At 42.6% G+C, this 22,216-nt stretch overlaps 2 protein-coding genes across 6 annotated transcripts in view; one reads left to right on the plus strand and one right to left on the minus strand.

The window, feature by feature from the left end:
• The window catches only part of NEK11 (NIMA related kinase 11), a 204,375-nt gene extending 194,273 nt beyond the window's left edge, over positions 1–10,102 (minus strand). For 2 of the 4 annotated variants that reach the window (XM_059728796.1, XM_059728792.1), the window contains exons 1-4: positions 9,880–10,102; positions 6,593–6,716; positions 5,821–5,913; positions 2,891–3,166 (exon numbers count right to left, since the gene is read on the minus strand). In XM_059728796.1, coding sequence (XP_059584779.1) covers positions 2,891–3,060 — 170 coding nt within the window. In that variant the 5' untranslated portion in view covers positions 3,061–3,166; positions 5,821–5,913; positions 6,593–6,716; positions 9,880–10,102. The other 2 variants (XM_059728794.1, XM_059728795.1) reach the window with 2 other exon arrangements.
• A 215-nt stretch (positions 10,103–10,317) lies between these two features.
• ASTE1 (asteroid homolog 1) overlaps positions 10,318–22,216 on the plus strand; it is a 39,553-nt gene continuing 27,654 nt past the window's right edge. The window contains exons 1-4 of one of the 2 annotated variants that reach the window (XM_019483558.2): positions 10,318–11,735; positions 13,917–14,127; positions 15,175–15,370; positions 17,042–21,380. In XM_019483558.2, the coding sequence (XP_019339103.2) occupies positions 10,422–11,735; positions 13,917–14,127; positions 15,175–15,370; positions 17,042–17,330 (2,010 nt within the window). In that variant the 5' untranslated portion in view covers positions 10,318–10,421 and the 3' untranslated portion in view covers positions 17,331–21,380. Of the gene's footprint in view, positions 11,736–13,916; positions 14,128–15,174; positions 15,371–17,041; positions 21,381–22,216 lie in introns of those variants that run through there. The other variant, XM_059728791.1, reaches the window with a different exon arrangement.

The following is a 22,216-nucleotide window of genomic DNA, read 5'->3' on the forward strand; positions in this document are numbered from 1 at the left end:
TGTTGGCCCTTTTCCAGTCCTCAGGGACCTGGCCAGAGCACCATGAGTGCTCAAACAGCCATGCCAGTGGCTCAGCTATGACAATGACCAATTCCTTCGGCATCCGTGGATGGAGGTCATCTGGGCCGGCTGACCTGTACCCATCCAGCCCTTCCAAGTGCTCCTTAACTAAGTCAGCACTAACTTCTTGCTGTCTGGTGCCTTTTGGATATTTGTCTATGTTCAAGGTGGGGGAATTGTCTTGGTCAATATTTAGGAATACTGAAGCAAAGATCTCATTGAAGAGCTCCGTTTTTTTCCCTGCATCAACCACCAACTGACCTGATTTGTCCTGCAGGGGCCCTGTGTTACCCTGTGCCTTCCTTTTGCTCACTATGTACCCTCGTCTCAGGCCACAGCTGTACCTCACAGGGAAGGTGGGGTGGGAGGCAGCGTGGGTGGCCTGAGGGGAGTGGCAGCAGCAGCCAGGCCGTGGCAGTGGGAGTGGAGCTGCAGCCCAGCCTACGAGTGGCTGGCAGTGGGAGGAGGCGATGGCAGTGAGGACCCTACCAGCTTGTTACTCCTTGTGCCACTGGTGGCATGGCTGGCACGTGGGTGCTGGTGGCAGCGAGTCATGCTGCCCCGTTCTGCCCTCCCACACTGAGTCCCTCCCATTGGACCATGGACACCGCTCCTGCCTGTGCCAGTCTGGCCAGGCTGCAGCCCTGTGCCCACTGTGGGCGCACAAGTGTGAGGGGACATGTAAGTACCCCCCCCCAATACTCTCCCAACATTTTGCCTATGGTCAGGCACCCCTCCCTGCCCAAAACACATCCCCCCCCACCTTGAAAGGCTGGGGCAGAGGGGCACCAGCAGACTTGGAGGGAGTAGGGGGCTGTGGGTCAGAAGTGAGGGGCACCAGCATATCAGGGCTGCTCAGTGTCACAAAGCAGTGGGAGGGACAGCTATAGCTGGACCCACGTCATGGTGAGCAAATGGAGCAGAGGAAGCTCTGATTTTCCATGATAAAAAAGCCAAAACCAAATGCCAAAAATATACAGGTATTTAGGATTTATTTTATTATAATGATTGAGACACAGGTAGGCTTCCAAACTTCTTTAAAATTGTAAATATATATACATACTAGTCAATTGCCCGTCAAGAATGACTGGAGGGGGAGGTGGGCGGGTGAGGAAATGGAGCCCCATGTGCCCCCCATATCTGGGCGTGCTCCCCCTTCCCTCTTGCTACTTGGGGTCTGGGCCCACTCTCCCTTTCCCAACCATTGTGATGGGGAGGAGCAGACCTGAGGGTGGGGAGGAGCTGGTCCGCTGTGGTGGGAGGGAAGAGGAGCAGCGGGCCTGAGCTTCTGCTGCTGCTGCATCAAGACAGGAGGAGCAGGCTCTGGGATGACAAGGGGGGGGGGGGGGTCTTACAGATCTTACAGTGGTGGACATAGCATAAAAACATAGTCAAATTATATAGACCACAAAGAAAAAACTGAAGAAGAAAGCCCATAAAAGAAAAAGGAAGAATTGATAGATTTCATTACTTCATTCTTTTGTCCCCCCCATCCTGAATGTTATAGAGGCCACATTTAATTGGAAGCCACATTATTATAGAGCTACACAACACAGTGGTTGCACTCTCTTACATTAAGGATTCTTGCTCTCTCTCTTTGCATTTTATAACAAGTTTTAAGTACTTGTATTTTCTCACATATCACATGTTCCTGTTCCAAAGTAGCCCAACATGCTCATTGTACTGCCCCTTATCCAGCATATGCAGGGCTACTTTGCTTTTCTCCCCCTTTTTACTTTGTTGAAAGTGATGCCCTTAAGTTGCTAACAGGCCAGACACTGCTGCTGAGGGAGAAACCGAACACGATCAGAGGCTAGAGGGTTAACAGAACAGCCACTGGCTGCTGCTGCCCCACATTTAAATCTGGTGATGGCTACAGTAGGGGTATACAAGAGGGAAGCTGCTCCATTAAACCCGTGATGAAGTGTGATCATGAGCGGGATGAAGGGATTATTTTCCCTTAGTCACTGAAAAAATATTTTCTTCTTGGAACCTTCCTGAAACAGTTCCGTGCAGCTCAAAGGCCAGTCCTGAAACATAAGGTGCATGCCTTATTCTGGGGTGCACGGTATGTGAGAAAATATTGTATTGTGTAGTTGTTATTGTTATCAGGAAAACTGAACACAAATGAAAATCTTTTAAACTATTGCATGTTTTAATAGACACCCTCAAGAAAGAACTTGTGTAACGTTTTTCTGTATAGCTCAGAGCAAGCAATTTTGGTAGAGTGTAGAATAGAAAAATCTTCAAAAAATGTTAATACTCCTTGTCATTTCTTCTCAGACAGGCTCAAAATCATGTTGGTCAGAAAGGCAAAATATTCCCCTATGCAGTTACCACAAACTCATATATAGCTTGAAAAAAGAAAAAAAAGCTTATATGTTAACTAAGTGGTAAATAGTTTCTTGTCACTTTAACCCTGGGCATTTTTAATTTTAGCAATTCATTAGATATAGTCCCTTCTAGTATCTGGAAGGCACTTAAATACTTTGTTATTTAGGAAGCACTTGGATATGGAGATGAGGGTATCTAAATTAAAACTGACTTGAGTTTGAAGACTATAAAATATATTGACCAAAGACCTGTAAGTAGTGAAGTACCAAACTCAAGTGCCCAGTTCAGTGTTAAGGCTAATCTTATTTATAATCATCAATAAGGATGGAGGAGGAGGAAGGGGGGAGTATGCCTCTGAATTTGGTTTCATTAGTAATGAGTTACTGATGAAAACAAAACAAAAAACATATATACACAAGACAATTAGAATAGAAATGTGGTCCATTTTTTAATAAATACATTAAAAACAACTGATTTTTATATAATCCATACTTACAACTCTTCTCCTTGTTTTGCCTTCTTGTCTAAAACCAGATAGATTTTCCCAAAACTTCCACTGCCAAGTTTCTTCTGAAGAATGTACCTTCTGGCAATCAAGGTATCTGAGAAGGTGGAAATAGATCTGGAAACACTGACATGCAGAACAGCTTCTTGGAATTTCAGCATTGCTCCATGTAAGAGAGATTACATTTAATTCCCTAAAAAGTATCTTCCAAATTCAAGCCTCCTTAATAATGCTCCTGTGATTCCACTGATATTCAAAAGAAAACACCTAGGCCCAAAAAAAAAAACAAAAAACAAAAAAAAACACTTAAATATTCAAACTGTTAATTGTAATATATACCCAAAAGTGTCAACTTGCCACTTAAAACAAGTTAAATAGGCTCACTGCTCATTAAGGCTTGGGTGGTAGATTTTAAATTGAAACTTTAGATAATATAAAAGGCGCACTGTCAATTTAATAGGTGGGGAGATCTCTGTGGCTGTACAAAATAAATGCCTCAGCAAAAAAGGGTAGTGGGGGATATGAAACAGAGATGTTCACTCATGCAGTTGTTAAAAGATCATATAATCTGTTCTGCAAGAACAAACATAATTGCATGCTGCACACCAAAAATCCCTCCCAAGGGTTCAAATGGGTATGCTATTGTCCTTCACTTCCTGTCTTTAACCTACTAGTATTGCTGCCACATTCCAGAACTAGCATCATTTCCCTGATGACCTATCCCCATCTTCTGATGTGCCCCCATTTCCCCACAGCTTGGTGTCATCCACAAACTTAATCATTGCACTTTCCACACCCTCGTCCAAGTCATTGATAAAGATTTTAAAGAGCACAGGCCCAAGCACTGATTCCTGGGGGACACTACTGGAGAAGACCCTCCAGGATGAGGCCATCCCATCAATTACAACTCTCTGGGATCGGCCTCCAAGTCAGTAGCCAACCCACTTCACTGTGGACTGGTCTAGGCCAGTACCCTCCAGTTTAACTGAGACAATCTCATGGGAAACAGAATTGAAGGCCTTGCTGATGTCTAAATGTAAACATCATCTTAAAAAATATTTGTTTACCCTCCTCTAATTGTATCAATTAAGCGATTAATTGATACCACAGCACCTCTAAACCCGGCCAGGGAGCACCTGTGAGGGAGCAGCTAATCACTTAATTGATGAGCCATTAGGCTGCTAGCTGTTTTCCTCTGAGGCTCTAGGACCATACTAGTCCCCCTCTCCCCTCCCCTTTGGCTCACTCCTCCCTCCTGGCCACCTTCCTGCTTTCTGATTCCTGCTGTGGACCATGCGGTTTCTCTCCCCAGCTTCCCTGCCAGACTGCATCCACCTGGCGCTAAAGGATAACTGGTAAACTAACCAGTTATCACTCCACTTATTGGTTAAACAATTAATCACTTCACCTTTCACATCCCTAATTGAGTCTAGTCCCCTGCATCCACAGATAACTATCCAAAGCATCCTAAAAACCATCCTTTTCAACACACCACAATCATAGACCATATTATGAAGACAAAACCAAAAATACCCTACAGCTTCTTGCAAGCAAAGAACAGGGGAGACAAAGGCACTGCTAATATCCTCCCATTGCAATGGCAGATAAATTAATAGGCTAATTTATGTTCAGCTAAGGTTAATATATTTAAATCCACTTCTTTCAAGAAACCTTCCTGTCTCTCCTTTCTCCTTCTCACTAATAATATTTTCTCAATCACTCTCCTGAGACTCATTTGTCTTTGCATTTCTTGTTTTAATCCCTAATTCTGCAGAATTAAGAACTAAAAAGATACCCTTCTGCTGACGTGATTTTCAATTGTAAAACAAGGATTACAGATTATAAACTGTTGGAGATAGGAGCCATGTTCCACTTCCCATTTCTAAAGCATCATTAATGTTCATAATGCCATATATATATTTCTTTTCCATAATAAAGACCTTCAGGATCCTATGAAGTGAAAAGAGTTAACATGAGATCTTGTTAGCATTATAACTTCCTGAAGACATTTTTTGATTTCCTATGTGAAGGTAACCACCATTTAATTCGTTAACAGCAGCATCAAAATGTTTTGCGTATATAAAATCTCACTTACTGGGTGAAGTGAAACAAGAATATTTAATTGTAAAGGCTGCATAATACCTGGCTGCAAGCAGCAGTTTTCTGTATCTAGCCATTCCAGCACCAGAATAAGGATTATGATTCTGTATTTTATAATAATATTTTGCATGCATGAAACTATTGTAAACACCCATCTGCAGAAATACTAGCATATTCTGTGCCAATGGGTTTAACTTGGCATTGTTACTACAGTATGAAATGCAGCCAACTTGATTACTGTAAGTCATTTTCATAATGGTGCAAATTATGTACCATCTTTTCTCCTAAAAAGTAAAAACATTAAAAAAAACATCCCTTTGATTCTATATCCTCCTTCAAATACCAACCATGACAAAAATTAGTTTTGTAAAGCAAAATGTAAGCAAAGTACAATGGTTAAATAATCTACTATCTGTATAATTCCTAATCTGTTTTACAAAGCATGAAAGGACACAGTTTAGGTGGGCAGGGGAAAAAAAAGTTAAATGCTAAATTTCTGTCCCTATAAATTCTACATATTTTCAGTGAGTTTTTCTCTTGACAAGACAATGTTTCTATGCTATTATTTTGCACAAAAAAAAAGTCCTACATGGAATATTTTTTGGAAAAGATGAATATTTAAAAATAATAAACAAACATACAGGAACGATAGAGAAAAGCCCAGCAACTCTCAGGAGATTCAACAACATAACTCAGTTTCTCTCTCAAGTAACTGCATAGCCACCATTATTCTCCAAATGCTTCACAATTTTTCATGATGCAATTTTAGCTACTGGACTGGGACGCATGATTGTATTTCCATCCCCACCTCTGCTACTCACCTGTTAGGTGCCCTAAAACAAGACACTCCACCTCTCTGTGGCTTGGTTTCTCATGCGTAAAATCGAAATAAAGATTCGTTCTCTGTAGAGTGCCTTGAAATATACAGATGAAACATGTTGTGGAAGACGCCTATGAAGTACTTTAGTATAGTGTGCTAGTATCTACAGCCTCTTTGAGAAAAGCATGGTCTAGGGATCCGAACAAAAGACAAAGTCTAAGTTTTCAACACAGCTAAGTTTTAAACAAAGCTCTAACTTCTCCTGTGTCTTCGGGTATGTCACAAGCTCTGTTTCTCCATTTATAAAATGAGGCCAATATCTTTTCTTTACCTGCCTCCCTTGAGGCTGATTAATTAATGTATGAAAAACTGTTTTAAAATGAAAAAGTTCTGCTTTCATGGGTATCTCTTTCCTTCATAAAGAACACCCATAGAAACAGCTGGGAGCCAGGGAGAAGCCAGCAGCACTAGTAAGCCACCAGCACCAGTAAGCCACCAGCACCTTGCAGTCCATAGTTACACTACATCACGATCAGCTTCTTAAGTGGGTATATTTTATGTGAGTATACTTTAGCAAAGACTACTTGAGTGCCACAGAAATCTTCATAATTGTTATATTGCTCAGGCTGTGACACAGAAAGACCAGACAGTCAAAGCTTGCGTGCAATCAGCAGCTTAATCTACTCTGACTTTCTCTCATCACCTCTTTCTACGTATTCTGCACAAAGGGTCAAATCATGACATACCCTAAAGCCGTTATGATGCCCTCTTACCTAGATCACCACAGAAAGGGCAAAGAACGGGTAAAATGTCTCTTCAGGGAATTCCACTAGGCAAGAATGGGTCCAGAATAGGGGAATGGGTCCCCTATAATTCCATCCTCACAGCTGTCAGGACCTGAGACAGTAAGAGTTTGGTGAGGGAAAGAAGTGCCCAAAATACACTGCAAGGCAGTACACAGACATCCTGAACAGTTCTAATCAATCCAGAAGTCACAACTGTCCAGAATCAGGAAGATGCGAAGGGTGGCTCAAGTCCTCTGTCCATCATTTGCCCTCCACAAAATATGCTTTTTGTGCTGCACTTGATAAAGTGAACACATGAATCCAGCACATAATTCCAGCCCTAAGCTTAAATTCCATTCGCTCTTAATCAGCGTTTTACACCAAGGCTGAGGTATCCAAGTGTTGCTAGTAAGAACACAGGGCTGAAAAGGAATTTCTGAGTCATCCACTCCAAGTAATCATGCTATATAATTCCCTTCACTTATGTATTAAATACATTTAAGATGGATCTTAAGTTTCTTACTCCTCATTACACCTGTGGGAAGGTTGTTTCAGAACCTCATTGCTGTAATGGTAAGGAACTTTATTCTAATTTCCAACCTAAGCTTATTATGGAACTCATTTGTTCTTGGACCTCACCTGATACTTCCTAATACCACAAGCCATGCTTTCACTGGCACCACTAGTGACAGCGACAAAATAGCCCATCCCCTTCCAGTTCAAGAGGTAGCATGTGTTTAAGGGTACCACTGCCACTCATGTTAAGTTTGCAATGTAGACCTGGTCATATTTGCCCTTTTCAATTGCATCCTATCAATGGCTTAGTCACAATCTGTGGTCCACTAACATACCCATGGCTTTCTACTTTTTTTCCTCATTTCCAACTGACAAGCTTCCCATTTATAGCACAAGTCCCTAAGGATATATCATCTTGCATATTATACTAGTAAATTTAATCCTGTTTCTATTACTCTAGTCCTCAACATCATTCATTTCTTCCCACATAATAGTCTGATCTTCCTCTGTATTGATAATACTTCTTAACTCTATATTATCACCATATTTCATTAGCATACTTTTACTTGTGCCAAGATCCTTAGTGAAAATATCAAATAAAGTTGGTTTCACCCTGAAAAAAATCCACTCAATTTCCTTTTCAGTGGAACTGACTGTCATCTTCCCTTTTTCCACTATTTTATCCTCCATATATTTCTGGTACTGATCCCCATATTCTCCATTTCAACTAGTAATTTTCCACAAAACAGTGCATCAAATGTTTTACTAAAGTCCAGATACATTAGCTCTATGACTTTTGTCCTGTGAAAGAGTGAATTATCTTATTAAAGATATCAGATAAGGCTGGCATAATCTACCTGCAGTAAACCCATGGTGCCTGTCCCATTTATGACTTTAATTATTCTTTCCTTCAAAACTTATTCTGAAGTCTTGAATACTATTGAGATCAGACTAATGATACTGCAGTTGCCTGGATCATTTTTCTTTTCTTAAATATAGGCTTTTTTTTTCCCCCATGCTCAAGTCATATAATAAATCTTTCTACAATTTGAGGGATTAATTAAAAGCTCTTGCTACCATACTTGCAGTCTCTCATGTTAGTTCTTGCAGTATTTTGGAATAAAGCTTAACAAGTCCCCACAACTTGAGTCCACTAAACTCTTTAAATATTGCCTTTCCCCTAGCTAGAATAATTTCTACCTCCACACACACATTCCTATTAGCCTTTGATTCTGTGTTCTACAGTGTCCTCAAGGTGGAGGCAAAGTTAGTTTTCACTCTATATATGGATTACCTTTATTCCCCACCCCATCTTTACTATAGAGCCCTATACTTATAATGTAGCAATCCCATTTCTTCTTTCCTTGCTCTCTTCTTAGATATATAGTTAAAGAAACTCTTATTGTTTAATTTCTTTCACAACTGAACTTACCTTGATTGTGGGAAATCTCACTTTACCCCTGCACTTTCTGACCTCCACAACAAAGCTTTCTTTGCTGACCTTTTGTTATTTATACACACTCTTTTTATTCATGACACCCCTTTTTTAAGATCCTACTAAATCAATTTAGTAAGAGATGGCACTACAGCCATTTCGAGGTAAATTGTTTTGCCTTCAATGCAGACAAGAAGGGGTAGAGGAAGGAAAAAGAGAAGACTCCCCAGCCTGCAGCCTACTCCCCACTGCTGAAAGACCTGCAACTTAAATGGCTCAGGGACTGGACTCTTCAATAACCTTGAAATCCATCCATGTACTGTGGTAGGGGTCATCCTCAAATTGAGGGATTGCCGACAACCAAATCTGTTTGGGCTTGAGGCCTATCAGTCTTACCTACAAGATTTTCCCCCCTTTTTTGGGGGATGAAAGTCCCAGGGTGTCTGCCTATGTGATGTAGGGTCTCATTATTACACAGTGATTTTGGGTGGCTCCTGGAGCATTTAACACCTGAAAATGGTTTTAAGTGCTTGTTACCTGGCTCAAAATTAAGCCATTCCAGGGCAAGATTATTCCTGATCTGTGCTACCCAGCTCGTGTTACATTAAAGTGTAGCCACTTTAGACCAGCATTTCTCAACCTGTGGGTCACAAGAGTATATGGAAGGGTCATAGACAAGCTTTAAAAATGGATTCTCCTTTAGAAGAGAAAAACATGGGAAGCCATAGCTTTTCTGTTGCAGGCTAGCAGAGTTCCAGCCCCTCCAGCTTACAAGAGACTGCTTGGGGCCCCCCCATGCTTCACACGCACCCACGCCCTGCCCCACACACTGGGGTGGAGGGCAGCAGGTCGGGAGTGAGGGGTACTGGGTTAGGACCAGCCATGGGTCCTCATACAAAAAATGCTGAGAACCATAGCTCTAGACTACACCTTAGTGTAAACACCCCACTGGGCCACATCAGGCTCCCTGCTCCCCTCCCCAGGCCCCTTCTCGCTGCACCCCCACTTCCCCCCTGCTTACCTAGTGGCTGCCTGCACCGTCTGTCCTGGGGGAACAGGCGGGGGGGGGGGGTTAACCTGTCTGCATAGCCACCACTACCACAGCTGCTGCTCTCTGGGCAGGCTCAGCCCGGGGAAGAGCAGCAGCCCTGGGTAGGCAGGTTGACCCTCCTTGCCCTGTGCCCCTCGTACAGGCAGCCGGGGAGCTAGAAGCAGGCCGGGGGGAGGGTGTGTGTGGAGAGACTTACCTTTCAGTCCCGCGGCGCCTGCTCCACAACAGAACTCCCACTAACACCCATTACCCCCGCCGCCCCGGGCCACTTACCTGGCACGGCCCCGCCCCTGGCTCGGCCCCGTGGGGAAGGGGGAGGGGTCTCAGCCCAGCCCAGCCGGCTGCCAAGGCTCCCGCCGCCCTATGTTTGGGCTCTGTTGCTAGGAAACGCCGTGCGCAGCCCGACGGGAAACGAGCGCTCTGGCCGAGCCACTGGGAAGTCAGCCCGGCTGATCACGTGACAAGCGCGGGAACGCCGTTGCTATGGCAGCTAGCCGAGGTCACGTGACGCAGCCCAACGTGGAAGCAACATCCGGTCCCTAGCAACCTTCGCTGCCCAGGAGCGGGCTCCTTTTCTGCACCCCCCGGTCCCGCCAGCCGGAAATAGAGCCCGGGGCAGGCTGGGACCCGTCGGAAGGATAGGGCGCTTCGGGGGTGGGGCCGCGACAGCAACTGACAAAACCAAACTGCTCCTCCTGCTCCTCTCCTCGGAGCTCGCTGACGTCACAGTCCCGCGCCTGCGCACCAGTGCGCGAGGAGGGCCGTGTCCCCTGCGGTTTGCGCGCGGTCCCCCAGCGCCAGGCCGGCCGCCCCCCATGGGCATCCCCGGGCTGACGCGCTACGTGGAGGAGCACGGCGAGTTCTTCACGGCGCTGCGCCTGCACGACGCGCACCTTGTCATCGACGGCAGCAGCCTGTACCACCGCCTGTGGCTGGAGGGCGGCCTGGACGCGGCGCGCGGCGGCGATTACGAGGCGCTGGCGGGGGCGGTGCGCGGCTTCTTCGCGGCTCTGCGCGCCTGCCGCCTGCGCGCGCACGTGGTGCTGGACGGCGGCCGCGAGCCGGGCGAGGCCAAGCTGGCCACGCGGCGGCAGCGCGCCCGCCAGCGCCTGGAGGCGGCCGCGGCGCTTGGCCGGGGGGCGCGGGGCGCGGCACTGCCGCTGCTGGCCCGCGACGCCTTCCGCCAGGTGCTGGCGGGCGCGGGGGTACCCTTCGTGCAGTGCCTGGGCGAGGCGGACCGCGACGCGGCGGCACTGGCCCGGCGCTGGGGCTGCCCACTACTCGGCTCCGACAGTGACTTCTACACCTTCCGCCTGCCCGCCGGCTACTGCCCCCTCGGCCACTTCCAGTGGAGGGACATAGCCGGAGACAGCCCGGAGCGCTACATCCCCGCCCGCTGCTTCTCGGCAGACAAGCTGTGCACCCACTTCGGCCGCCTCGACCAGGCCCTGCTGCCCCTCTTCGCCCTGTTGAGCGGCAATGACCACGGCCGCCTGCCGGCCCTCGACACCTTCCTCTGCAAAGCGCGCCTGCCCACGCGAAGCTGCTGCCGCCGCCGGGGGGCAAGGAAACACAGGCAAATCTGTGGGCTCCTGAGCTGGCTGGCAGGCTTCGCCAACCCTGCTGCGGCAGTCGACAGCGTGGTGCACCATCTCCCAGAGCACAAGAGGGAGCAAGTGAGAGAGCTGCTACATACCTCCCTGGACCAGTATGAACAGGCCGACGGGAACCTCGAGGACTACTTTGAGAGCAGAAGCTATGAGTCACGGGTGGGCTGGGAGCTGGAATTGCCCCGCTGGATGCTTGGGGCCCTGGCAAGAGGCGACCTGTCTCCCTTCATGACAGACGCTCTGATCCTCAGACAAACGTTCCTCCACGTTCAGGTGGAGAATATGCAAAGACCGAGCGCTCATGCCGTGGCGCTGCCCATCCGGCAGGTGATCTACGGGTTGCTTCTGAATGCTGGTCAGGACTCAGAAACCTGCGGAGAAGCGAAGCTGCCTGCACAGCTGCCAGTTGTTCAGGAATTTGACAGATTCCAGAAAACCCTTAAGAAAACATTTGTTCAGATTGCAGTGCTGCCTGTGTCGTTTTGCAGTGACCATCTCCCTTTGGACAAGTTAACTGAGGTATATGGCTAAGGCAGCAGATGTTGTGGATAATAATGTTATGCAAGTGAAAGGAAGAAAATATCTGCCACCTAAGTCAGCCACCTTGTGTACCCGATATACTGGTTATTGTTGTTAGCAAGACCGTACCATGTAATAAGTGTTGATGCTGGGGGGCAACCATTTAATGCTGGCTCCAGCCAGGCTGCAGTCCCACACCCAATTTTTAAGCACAGAAATTTGGGGGGGGGGGGCAGCAGCATAGCCCCTTCCCTATGCATTGCTCATGATAACTACTAGGCTTCATTAGTGAATGGTTAGACTCATGATCTTTGGTTTGCAAGAATCAAAGAGACTGCATCTCTCTTCCATATTACATATTTATTTTTTGACAATACTTGTCAGTACAGGCAAAATTGATTGTAATGCCCAAATTTAATGTTGTCCCAAACTTTCAATTATAACTCCTGTTTTAATTGAATATAAGCCTTCAGAAACCAATGTTGTAGGCCAGAGCTTTAGGAACAAGAATTGGGGGGGGGGGGGGGGGTGTTTATTTGTTTTTTGGGGGAAGCAGGAAGATTAGACTTGGATTTAGAGGTGTCTTTCCATCCCCCTGAAAACTCATTTGGATTTGGTCAGACTACATACGTTTCAGAAAAATCCATTACGTATGGTCAGTAGAGTGCACTGGAGAGCTTTATAGCAAAAGCTCCAACTGTTTCAGCTCCTTGTACAGCTCCAAATAAAGCAGCAACTGAAGCTGCCTTTCAAGCTATGCTGGGGTTGAAGTTCCACAGGAAGCCTGTAGATTGAGCTCTGGGATTAAAGGTGCCAATTCTGTGCACTTTATTATGAAGCAAGTCTTCAGAACTCTTGCCATTAAGAGGAATAGAAATATTTCCCACACCCATTTTAAAGATGCTTAATTGTGAGGTTACATAAGGTTGCTCCTGGGCAAACTGGAAATAATCCACATCTTGAATACTGTAGGCCCAGGTTTTACCTGTTGTCCATTCTGACTTTCAGAGTGAATGTGCTGAATCTGTTTTTACAGCAGTGCATTGACTTATTTAACCATCCTGGCAAAATGTGTTTTCCACTAGCAAGTAACTGTTCCCTAAATTATAGCAGCCTACTATAAATGCTACTTAGGTCCACTGCTGGCTATATGCTATCAATATAAAAGACCTGAACTTGATACCTGTTCATGACGCACAAACTCCCCCTCCTCCAAAGCAATACAGATATTACAGCACCTTAATCTGGCCTTGGTGTGTATATGCAAGCATGCTAGTCTTTTATTAAATCAGGACACATTTTTTGTAATATAATTTTTTTAGAACTGTATAACTGATATATGCACCAGTGTTACTGCACTTCTATAGGGTCTTTTAAAAAATAGTCTAATCTATTAGCTCATTGGTTCTTAACCTTTTTAGACTCAAGGCACCCCTCACAATGTGCCAGCATTTAGCTTTCACATTATTATTATTATTATTATTATTATTATGGAAAAAAATTAAGCAGTTTTTTAGCTCTAAAGAACCACAACTGAATGTTTTTAACACTATGGATTCTATTTGGAAATCTTGGGGTGCTGCAACACCCTGGTTGAGAATTACTATATTAGCCAAAACTTGTACTGTAGGAGTCCCCACTTAATATAAGTAAAACAAGTGCAGATCCCTGAAATATTTCAGACTGAACAGTCCACTGTCCAATTTGGATAGGGCCTGCTCAGAATGACTTAAATATGCAATGGTGACTAGATTTTTTCAAGTGTGCTCAGCTCTAATGTAGGTATATAAACAAAATGGACATATTTTTAATATGTATATTGTTTAAAATCCTATTTCTGCACCTACATCTGACTTCACCAACTTCAGAAGCCTAGCCCTTACATAGTAAATACCACAAAGCATCAACCTCATTTTCTTTTAATGGTTCCATGTCCTGACAAAAGTATGCACTGCACAGAAGATCTCTGAAATTTGGTAAATAGAAAAAAAAGTCCTCTACATTATTTCAATATTAAAGTGTTTTCTTATTTTTAACAAAAAGTGATCAAACAAAATACTGGCTGTTTAACACTAAAATAACTTATTTGAACTGGGGCAGAGACTTCAAAGAAAATCTAGGTGCAAACAGATGCAGCAAAATGTCCATGTTATTTTATCCAAAACTGTGACCACTTTGCAGGTCCCCATGTCAGATCGCCTGAAGCTTCTGTTGGAAACCCTTGGAGTGAAATTTAGCATCCTAGAGCCTATCCCCAGCCACTTGCAGCTCCCTCTTGCTGTAACCTGCTATTGGACACGTTATTCAGAACCTATAGTGAAACTGCATCATTTGAAAGCATTACTTCTGGGAATTGTATTTGGAGAACTGCAGAGGACAACAAGTAGCCCTGGTAGGTCTCCAAAGAATTAAACCTTGGCTTCTTTCATTCTAGATGCTTGGTTTACATGCAGATGTGTGTCCTGGTTATAATTTTTCCCTATTTGTTCTTAACTTGTCCACAGCCATACAAATGAACAATAACTTATACTCCATCCTAAGCAGTCAAATGTTTTACATTGTTATTCAGAAACAAGGTTCTGTCCAGCAGTTGAGAGCTGAAGAATTTGAATTTTGAAACTCAATTCTGTTTCCAATTCACCCTGTGTTTGGAAGGTCACCTAACTTTTCTGTGCCTCTTTAAATGGATAAATAATATTCATGTACCCTGTGAGGTGGTGTTTGCCTTTGTAAAGCTTGCACTGGGACTTTAAGATTAAAAGGGCTACAAGGAGGGGTAAATGTTTATCATCAGACTTAGTATGCAGATGTTTAAAAAAAAATGGTGCAGCTTCCTATAGGAAAAGTTTTGTTACCAGGATATGTATCTTTGCTAAACTTACCTTTACTTACAGAAAGCACTCTTGTTGTCTGTCTGCCTGTCTTATTGGCAATGCTTTCTAATTTGGAAGCCACAATTAGTTTACAGACTTTAAATACAGAACTTCTTCCATTTCTGTGAGAACTTTGTTCTTTCAGGGAGAGGAAATAGTTACATTTGTTATAAAGACACCAAGTGACACTTGCCATCCTGAGATTTAAGAGGAATCCCCGATTTGAGGGAGCAAGTACATGCCAAGGTGGAGTTATGGACTAGAGAGAATGGACAATACAGCTTCCATTTGTTTCTCATTAATTGGCAAAAGTTGGGACCTTTTAGTTATTTTCAAGTTGGTCCACAGCTTGTATAAATGTGTGTGCTTGTAAGATGACTGAATTCTCAATAGACACACAGATTTTGGTTCTTAAGCAATAACAATTCAAGATATTTTGAATAATACAGTTTCTTCTAAGGCTCATGTATACAACTATTAGTACAAGAGGTCTATACGTATCTATCACAGAAGAACGTACAGAAGTCTCCAAAATACTCTCACTTGCTTGTCTTTTCAAACTCTAGGTCCTGAGGTTTTCCATGTTCAAGACAACAAGGTAGCATATGACCATTTTCTGAAATGGAAGGAAAAGAAACTGCAGAATACAGACCTGGATTTAGATACAGCCCACACATTTTGTCAGTGGCAGTGCTGTCTCCAGATGGCATTGTATCTCAACCAGCTACTCTCATCTCCTCTCCCTGAGCCGGACCTAACTAGGTAAGAATGCATAACAGAGTTATGAAGTGTTGCAGGTATAATGCCCCTCTTCCATCTTATTTCCTTTGTTATCTCGTGTTACGTTTGCTGTGCCTTTACGAGCTCCTTGGGTTATAGATTTGCTGAAGTTGTAAGAGTTTATCTTCTTTTATGTAATACACTCTGACACTTAATAAATGCTAGCAGCTTCTAATGCTTCAGCAACATTGGCTTTTCATAATTACTACATACATTTTTGACCGAAGATATAATGCAATCGCCTTTGAAATGTTTTAGCAAAACAGTTTTCTTTCAATACAGGCAATATGGGGTGATCTGTAATGGTCTGCAACATTTTGGTTGTCAACTTATGTAATATAGTGGCTCTTTCTGACTGCCTTATAAGAGATTACCGTGACTGAAATCATGTGACATTAAAATTCGCATGCTTAAGGCCTGATCTCCCACATGCTTAGTGAGGCCATCAAGAATATTCAAGAGAGATTAAAACCTTTCAAGTAGCATGTACCAAAAACTGAGCAAACAACTGGAAGAATGAGCAAAGTAATTTGTGAAGATAAAGGTACAAACTGAAAATCTGAAAAAGAATTAAACTTTAAAAAGCATGTGGAAATCATCTGGAACTTTACAGCGAGATGCTAAGCAGTTGCATTGTAGCAGTATGGTTTATACAACGTATTGCAGGATAGTCACACACTTGATAGCATAAATACTTTCACAGCTTATTTCTAGCATCTGTTTTGGGTTTATATCCAACTTAAGGGCCCTATCTGGATATAAATCTTATTACAGGTTTATTCTAGCTTTCTACTTAAATTCAGCATCCTCAACAATATTCAACATGCTGGGAAATCATTTCTCTTTCTAGGGGTCCAATATGTTCTGTAACTTGTTAAATGTGGAGACATAATTCTTGTCTTCACGTAATCTTACTCACCTTTATGTCTGTAAATTAAAAATATTTCTTTGCTCACATGTAGTGTTCACAGTGCAGTTAAACTTGAAGATATGAATAATGTCCCCAAATTCTCAGCAACTAAATGGTAACATAATCCAGCTTTTCTGATCAAATACAAACATTTTAATTTATAAAAAATGTAGCTGTCATCTGAAGGACTTCTACATTTTGCTTACTGTTTTCAAAAGACTATTTTTAAAAATCTGTATTGTCCCTATTAATTGCCATGTGATCATGCACATACTGAGTTTAGATTTGAATAGAACATTGTCGCATTGGTTTAGCCAGCTTTTCTAAAAGCTTATATAAGGACTAGCTTCAGCGCAGCTGTGGCCACATGCTACAGGAGTGGGACCCCCAGGAGGATTGCTGCTTCCTACCAGCACCAGGAGGAGCCCTCCTGAGATTTCCCCACCACACCAGCAGGGCATAGTCCTGCACTGTCGCACTGTGCAGGCTGAACAGTGGTGCACAGCAATGGGAGAGGCAGCTGAAGGGGCCCACAAGCCATGTGCTGGCCCCTCTCAGGTCACCAGTTGGACAGCCTTGGCTTAAACGATCATTCTTCAGAGGAGCATAGCTGAGAAGCATAAATCATGGATGAGATTGTGGCTTAAATTAAAAAAAAAAAACAATTTAATTAAGCAGCATGTTTTTCCTAGATTTATGGATATAGAAATAGAAGGTTCTAAATATTTTCTTCCTTTGACCAGGCTTTATAGTGGAACCGTTGTGCATAGACTGTGTCATGAGCTTAAGTCATCGCCCTCAGCAGAAAGTCTACTTAGCCTGTCTCCAAAGATAGACAAGCTTTATTTTGATCTGTTACATACTGTTAAATCAGCTGTACCTTCAGACTTCTTTCAGAAGAAGAAGTCTAAATCCTGCAAGGAAAAGAAGAAAGCAACTAATCAGGAAGAGACTACCAGTGAGTGTGTAACAATGGAAATTCAGCCTTTACATGATCTCAATAGATTTGTATTACTTGAAGTGGAAGACTAATGATGACACATGCAAGGAATAATCTTAATGCTGCACGAGTGGGCAACAGTTATGCTGAAGTGCATGGATTGTATTGGAATTTGACTGGCCTGTTCACAAAATTTGATCCAAACTGGATTTTTTTTTTTTAGAATTAATCCTGTTGCAGGGATTTTTGTGCAGTAAACATTACATATTCTTACAACTTTCTTAATTGTAGATATTAAGGTATTGGAGCTTTCTAAAAGTAATCAACAGGTATCCAAACTCCTCAAGAATAGAGGAATAAAACCTGTTTGGAGCTTCAAAGCCAGGCTCTTTAAGATTACGTTCTTCCCTTATCTCCAATTCCCTCCCAGGGGGAAAAAAAATCTTTTACAACACACTGGAAACCCATTTTAAGCTCACTTTGAAGGTACATATTTAAATAATTTTAACTTGTCAGAGGATGCTGACTTAAATTACATTGTAATGAAAAACAAGTAATGCTGCTTTGTATTTGCCAACTGAGGTTAACTTCCGTTGACTTGTAGCAGAAGTCGGGCCATTTGCACCTTGCATGTGATATTCCAACTGCTACCTTGTCATGGGAGCACAGAGAGGAACCTATGCCTTTTCTCTCCTTGTGTTTTGCTTAAGAAAAAAGAAATACGGAATTTTATTACTACTGAAAGCTACCACAAAATGGCCTTTTCCTCCCTTCTCCCCTGAAAAGTATTTGTTACCACCTAAGAGATTGGCAAGCAAAGTTTCCCTCCTTGAAGGCTCTAAAAAGAAGAATGTTAAATATTTGAACTATAATTGTTTTAGCACTTGGCATTCAATAGAGAATGTTTGGTGCACCTCACGTGAAACTACATTATCTAGATAACAGCTCTTAGCATTTCAGTAGGTAGTTACCCATTATACTTCTCAGTTGAGATTGTCAGTTCCATGCACATAAATGTAAGAACAAATCATATTTTTAATATGTCCTTTGCAATAAAAGCTAGTATTAATTATATGTCTCTTTTCCTCAGGATTAAGAGGTTCTTCAGTTATTAACTGCATCTGTCATTAGGGCTTTATCCAGTACTCGCCAGATCTCAAGCACCTCTGATTTCTGCTCCATCTTTGTCTGTTCCCGTGCTTTCACTCCCATTTCCTAGACTGTTTTTCATAGTGAAGTTTCTAGAAAAAGTTTTTCAGGAAACATTTATTTTCTAGATAAAAATTCTCAGCCTAAAGTGGTTCTCTCACAGAGATCTGAGGTTGATCAGGCTAAAATAAAGTAAGTCACAGGACATCAATAAGTTATTGATGCATTAGTTGTATTGCATTTTCCTCCTGATGGATGATTATCCACTATTGCTCTTATGAGTTCACTGGCCTAAGTATATGGATAGATTGTTTGAAAGTTATCCAGGAAATAGATTTTTACATGCTTTTAAGCAGCCTGATCTTCAAGAGTAACAATTTCTATAAAGCAATAGCTATAAGACATAGTAATGTTATATGTAAGCCATCAATATTTTTACACTTGGTAAATATTTACCAGATGGGCTCAAGAAGTTTAAGTTCTGTCAACAAAATCCCATTCATTGGAAACATGAAAAAATGAGGTTCAGAGAGAACTGTTTTGTAAATCTGTACCAGTCTTTTGTCAAACATTTTACTCCAAGGATGTTACTAAAACCCAAAAGCCACCTTTCTTTTCTGAAAACAAAAACACGTTAAGGAGCCCATGTGATAAAGAACTGTGCATAGAACTGGGAGACAGGTATCCCTTGAGCCAGATGGGCTTAGCAATTAATGTTTTGCACACAAAATTCAGTTGTTAAATCTTGTAGGTTGCAGATATGGATTTCAGATGCCCACATTCCTGAAAAATAAACATTGCGTTAAGCTGTTTGAAAAGAAAAAAAGTGAAACACGTAGTACAGTTTAGATTTATGAAAGGACTACTTGTTGCAAGACAGAAAGTTTGCAAAAAAGTTTCTTCCTGTACCTAAGGCCTACCTTGTTTTTTAGTAACTTACTAGCAGATGGCATCCAAGTGCAATCTTAGAGAAAGTTAACCATTCTATGCTATTTTGAATGCTATTTCTTTTCTTAACAATAGCAAACCACTCAGCAACAAAGCTGCAAAATTCACACCTTAATTTAAGTTAATGAGTTCAAAATGCTCACTCAGGCACAGATCTTATTGAGTCCAGTCTTTTTGACTATGTAAAAACTGATTTGGCCCTAGGAGGTGTAGGGCCAAGTTGATTCTAGGTAGTTTATGATGATAATCTCAATGCACTGTTCTAAAAAACAGCCAGAGCTTCACACACACGTGACTCAGCTATTTGGGTTTGGAGAAAGAGAGAGAAATGTCTCTTAAATAAACCACTGAAATAAAGTTAGGGTGTACATTTTATAAAGCTGATGAAGAATTTTGAATGGAACTAATCTGGTGTACTGTTTAAATTTGCATTTTAAAAATGTTTCAACCAAATTGATAACTTATAGGTGTTTTGCATATCCAAAGTAGACACTATCCTATAAAGCTGAAGTAAGTCCCAAACAATTCAATTATTTGTTTATAAAAATGAAAAGAAACCCCAAGAAAACCAAATATTCATGCTCATTGAAGGTTTGAGAAAAGGAAAAAGGCTACTTGTGCATCTTAAAAAGTTACTTACAAAGGTATTTTGGCTTTAGCAAGGTTTAGGGCATCTGATAAGATTCTTGTGTGACTAAGGTTTGTCAGGTAGGCAAAGTTTATATTCAGATACATGTTTATATTTTTATATTAAGAAGTTTCTGTAAGCAGAATCACTTTCCAAACAAATCTTTACTAATGAATTGTCGGGATTATGATACATATTTCACAAAATATGTAACTGGAATTTGTTTAAACCAATGATGCCCAACCTTTTCACCCCATGGGCCAGATGGGCAATGCCAGGTCCTTCCTCAGGCCAGATTTGGCTGGTGGCCCTGATCCAGCACGCGGGGTGGGCAGGGCCAGAACCTCAATCTAGCTGCATGGCAATGGTCTGATCTGGCCCTAGTTCATCCATATGGGGCTTGGAATTTTGGCAGCGGGGTACGAGTGGTGGTGTTAATTGCTACCGCTCCCCCCGCATTATAGTTCCTGATCCTTGGGCAGTGTAGTGGGCCAACAGTGACCCATATGCCAGGGACTCAGCACCCTTGGTTTAAACAGTTTATAGTAACTCAATCTCTTTGCAATGTATTGTCCATATTTTTCTGCTTATAATAGTGGCATCAATCTCAGGATCTAGGGGTCAGAGCCATTTAGCCAGTTTTATCCTATGGTTCACTCAGGTTGAAATTCAGAGAGATCCTGAACCAGCCAGATGTCCTAACATTTGAAAAAGATTACTAATATGACCAGAAGGCATTCTGTGAGCACTATACGACTCCTGACAGGACAAAGGAAAGAACTCAATATTGGAAAGTGTTGCATTTCCCATTTCAAAATGCAACTACCTCCTGTAAAGCCAGGTGAACTGAATGTTGTGTACCTTCGTTAAAAAAAAAATATTGAAGCTTAATCACTATTCAGAATATCAATAAAATGAATATATTTATTACATCATCTTAAGATCCAGAAGAGCTCTCCAACCATCTTTTGAGTAATTAGGGGGAGAAAGGGAGGGAACTTGACCTGAATTGAAGAGGATTCACCTTTTGCTTCAGATGATCTCAAACTGGTAAGTGTGAAAAGGGAAAACCTCTCCCTTCTCTCCACAGGTGGTCCTAAATGGTTGTTCTAGGTGCTCATTTTTGAGCAACAGGGTGGTAACTTTAAGTGCTTCAATTTAGGTTCCTGTAGTTAAAGAATTTGGTCTCAATTCAGGCTACTTTCCAGTTTTGAATAAGCAATGTATTTCCTTTAGTCTGGCCTCACGCCTCCCCTCCAACCAGAGGTATTTGTTTTTTTCCTGCTTTTAAGATATATAGGCAATGGCTAGTTATTGGTTGTTCTTCTAGTGTGCATCTAAGTTTTCACACATGCAGTTGTAGTCTCTGGTTACTTTTTCAAATACACACAATATATTAAAGATACTTTGACTTCTACCTTCCTCATTTTCCTAAATGTTCACACTTCAGCCCGATCTAATTTTTTTTCTTCTGGCTTCCCTTCGGGTTTACTCTCTTTAAGAATGTCTTCATCATGATGTGTTGTAATAGGGTTAGAGTATTGTTGTGGCTGTGACAGTCCAGGAAATATAAGAATAGGCAAGGATTTTTTGGTGTTATCTTTATTTGACAAATTGTATAGTTGGAAGAGACGTTAGACAAACTTTACAATACAAAGTGCCCTTCCTTGGGTTTTTGTGCCTGAAAGCTTGTCTAATGTCTCCCGACCATATAGTTGGTCCAATAAGAGATATCACCAAAAAACTACTTGCCTCATTCTTCCGATTAGTCATGCCTTGAAAAATAAAAATATTGTTCAGGGTTGTGGCAATGAATGGACTGGTTTTTCCCTGAAGCTTCATTATAACTACCAATTTTGTCCCTGAAACCACTTACGTGACAAGGAAAATGTCCTGGCTCTGCAACAAGAACGCTGGGCATGTCCCCATGAACAGAAAGAATGTGAATTTCCCCAGGGATAACTAAACACTGACATTTGTGCTGTTGCTAGTTGTCCCCAGGGAACACCCCTGCACGCACACACTGGCACATGAGGTAGGGTAGGGTAGGAGAGGCTGGGGCCATCACCTGGGCTGACCCCCGCAGCCTTTCCAAAGGGGCTCCAGCAGCAGCAATCCAGGCCTACAAAGCCTGGCTAGCAGCCAGAGCATGGCTCTGGCTGGCCAGGCTCCTGTTTAGGGCAGTGTACACTGCTGCAATGTGCAATGCCCCGCTTTTTTCTGGCACAGTTTTTTTGACACTGGCACCACCCA

The sequence above is a fragment of the Alligator mississippiensis genome, chromosome 5, assembly GCF_030867095.1.
Source record: "Alligator mississippiensis isolate rAllMis1 chromosome 5, rAllMis1, whole genome shotgun sequence".
Lineage (NCBI taxonomy): Eukaryota > Metazoa > Chordata > Crocodylia > Alligatoridae > Alligator > Alligator mississippiensis.